At 54.3% G+C, this 2140-nt stretch overlaps 1 protein-coding gene across 1 annotated transcript in view; it reads right to left on the reverse strand.

Moving 5' to 3' along the window:
* Nucleotides 1-1421, reverse strand: part of LOC104124657 (N-acetylmuramoyl-L-alanine amidase-like) — a 9649-nt gene extending 8228 nt beyond the window's left edge. Inside the window, exon 1 of the mRNA XM_035892597.1 lies at nucleotides 1302-1421. Coding sequence (XP_035748490.1) covers nucleotides 1302-1421 — 120 coding nt within the window. The remainder of the gene's footprint in view (nucleotides 1-1301) is intronic.
* Nucleotides 1422-2140: the final 719 nt, after the last annotated feature.

Genomic DNA, 2140 nt, shown 5'->3' on the forward strand with positions numbered 1-2140 from the left:
TGGGGGACAATGATACCAGGACACATCAAGGGACCATGCCACCAGGACACACATGGGGACAATGACACCAGGACACATCAAGGGACAATGTCACCAGGACAGATGTGAAAGGACGATGTCACCAGGACACACATGGGGGACAATGATACCAGGACACATCAAGGGACCATGCCACCAGGACACACATGGGGACAATGACACCAGGACACATCAAGGGACGATGTCACCAGGACACGTGTGGAGACAATGACACCAGGACACGCGTGGGGGGACAATGTCACCATGAAACATCAAGGGACGATGTCACCAGGACACGTGTGGGGACAATGCCACCAGGACACATCAAGGGATGATGTCACCAGGACAGATGTGAAAGGACGGTGTTACCAGGACACACATGGGGGACAACGTCACCAGGACACATCAAGGGACGATGTCACCAGGACACATGTGAAGGATCATGTCACAAGGACACATGTAGGGGATGATGTCACCAGGACATGCATGGGGGACAATGACACCAGGACACATCAAGGGACGATGTCACCAGGACACATGTGAAGGATCACGTCACCAGGACACATGTAGGGGATGATGTCACCAGGACACATCAAGGGATGATGTGATGATATCACCATGACCCACGTGAAGGATCATGTCACCAGGACACACGTGGGGGATGACGCCACCAGCACACATCAAGGGATGATGTCACCAGGATAGATGTCAAAGGATGATGTCACCAGGACACATGTGAAGGACGATGTCACCAGGACACACATGGGGACAATGTCACCAGGACCCATCAAGGGATGATGCCACCAGGACACACGTGGGGACAATGTCACCAGGACACATCAAGGGACGATGTCACCAGGACATGCGTGGGGGACAATGATACCAGGACACATCAAGGGACCATGCCACCAGGACACACATGGGGACAATGACACCAGGACACACGTGGGGGAACGATGCCACCAGGACACGTGTGGGGGGACAATGTACCATGACACATGTGAAGGACAATGCCACCAGGACACATCAAGGGACAATGTCACCAGGACAGATGTGAAAGGACGATGTCACCAGGACACACATGGGGGACAACGTCACCAGGACACACCAAGGGATGATGTCACCAGGACATGCGTGGGGGACGATGCCACTGGGACACATCAAGGGACGATGTCACCAGGACAGATGTGAAAGGATGATGTCACCAGGACACACCAAGGGGCGATGTCACCAGGACATGTGTGGGGAGAATGTCACCAGGACACATCAAGGGATGATGTCACCAGGACACGCGTGGGGGATGACGCCACCAGGACACGCATGGGGGACAATGCCACCAGGACACATGTGAAGGACGATGTCACCAGGACACACGTGAAAGATGATGCCACCAGGACACACATGGGGACAATGACACAGGATAGATATCAAAGGATGCCACCAGGAGGTGCATGATGCCACCGCGCGGCAGGGCCACGTGACAGCGCCGGGCCATGTCCCCCCCCCCCCCCCCCCCCCCAACCCCCTCCCCCCCCTCTCGCCGAGCCTGCCTCCCACTCATGGGCCTCCCAGCCCCAACCTTCTCCTGGCAAAGAGCTTCCCACCACGGCCGAGCCTTGCCCGGTCCCTGCGTTGGGCATCTCCTGGGTTCCAGCTCTCTCCAACACACGGACATGTCACCCGTATTTTTAGGGTATAATTTCGATGGATGTTACGTAAACTAATCCATGCTAAGGCAAACGAGAGGTCTAAGCAGCTGAAGAAGGCCCGGAAGTCATGAGGACCATAACACTGCAATATCCCACGTGTTAATGCGCCTTAACAATGAATTATATGTTTTATTTAAATCAATAAAATACTGTGTAAGCCCAATAAGGGCAAGAAAGCCAATTAATGCTTCTTTCTGGATACTTCACCTTGAAGGATGCTAAGGAGGTTTGGCCAAAGACCGTGACACCCTCCAAGCTGAGAACACAGCCAGTCATAGAATCATAAAATCATAGAATCATGGAATGGTTTGGGTTGGAGAAGCCCTTTAAGCTCCCCCAGCCCAAGCGTTCCCCTACCCCTGCCATCCCACCCCCAAACCCCGGCCCTCAGCACCGCCTCTGCCCAGCTGTTA

The sequence above is a fragment of the Egretta garzetta genome, unplaced genomic scaffold, assembly GCF_000687185.1.
Source record: "Egretta garzetta isolate BGI_Z169 unplaced genomic scaffold, ASM68718v1 scaffold484, whole genome shotgun sequence".
Lineage (NCBI taxonomy): Eukaryota > Metazoa > Chordata > Aves > Pelecaniformes > Ardeidae > Egretta > Egretta garzetta.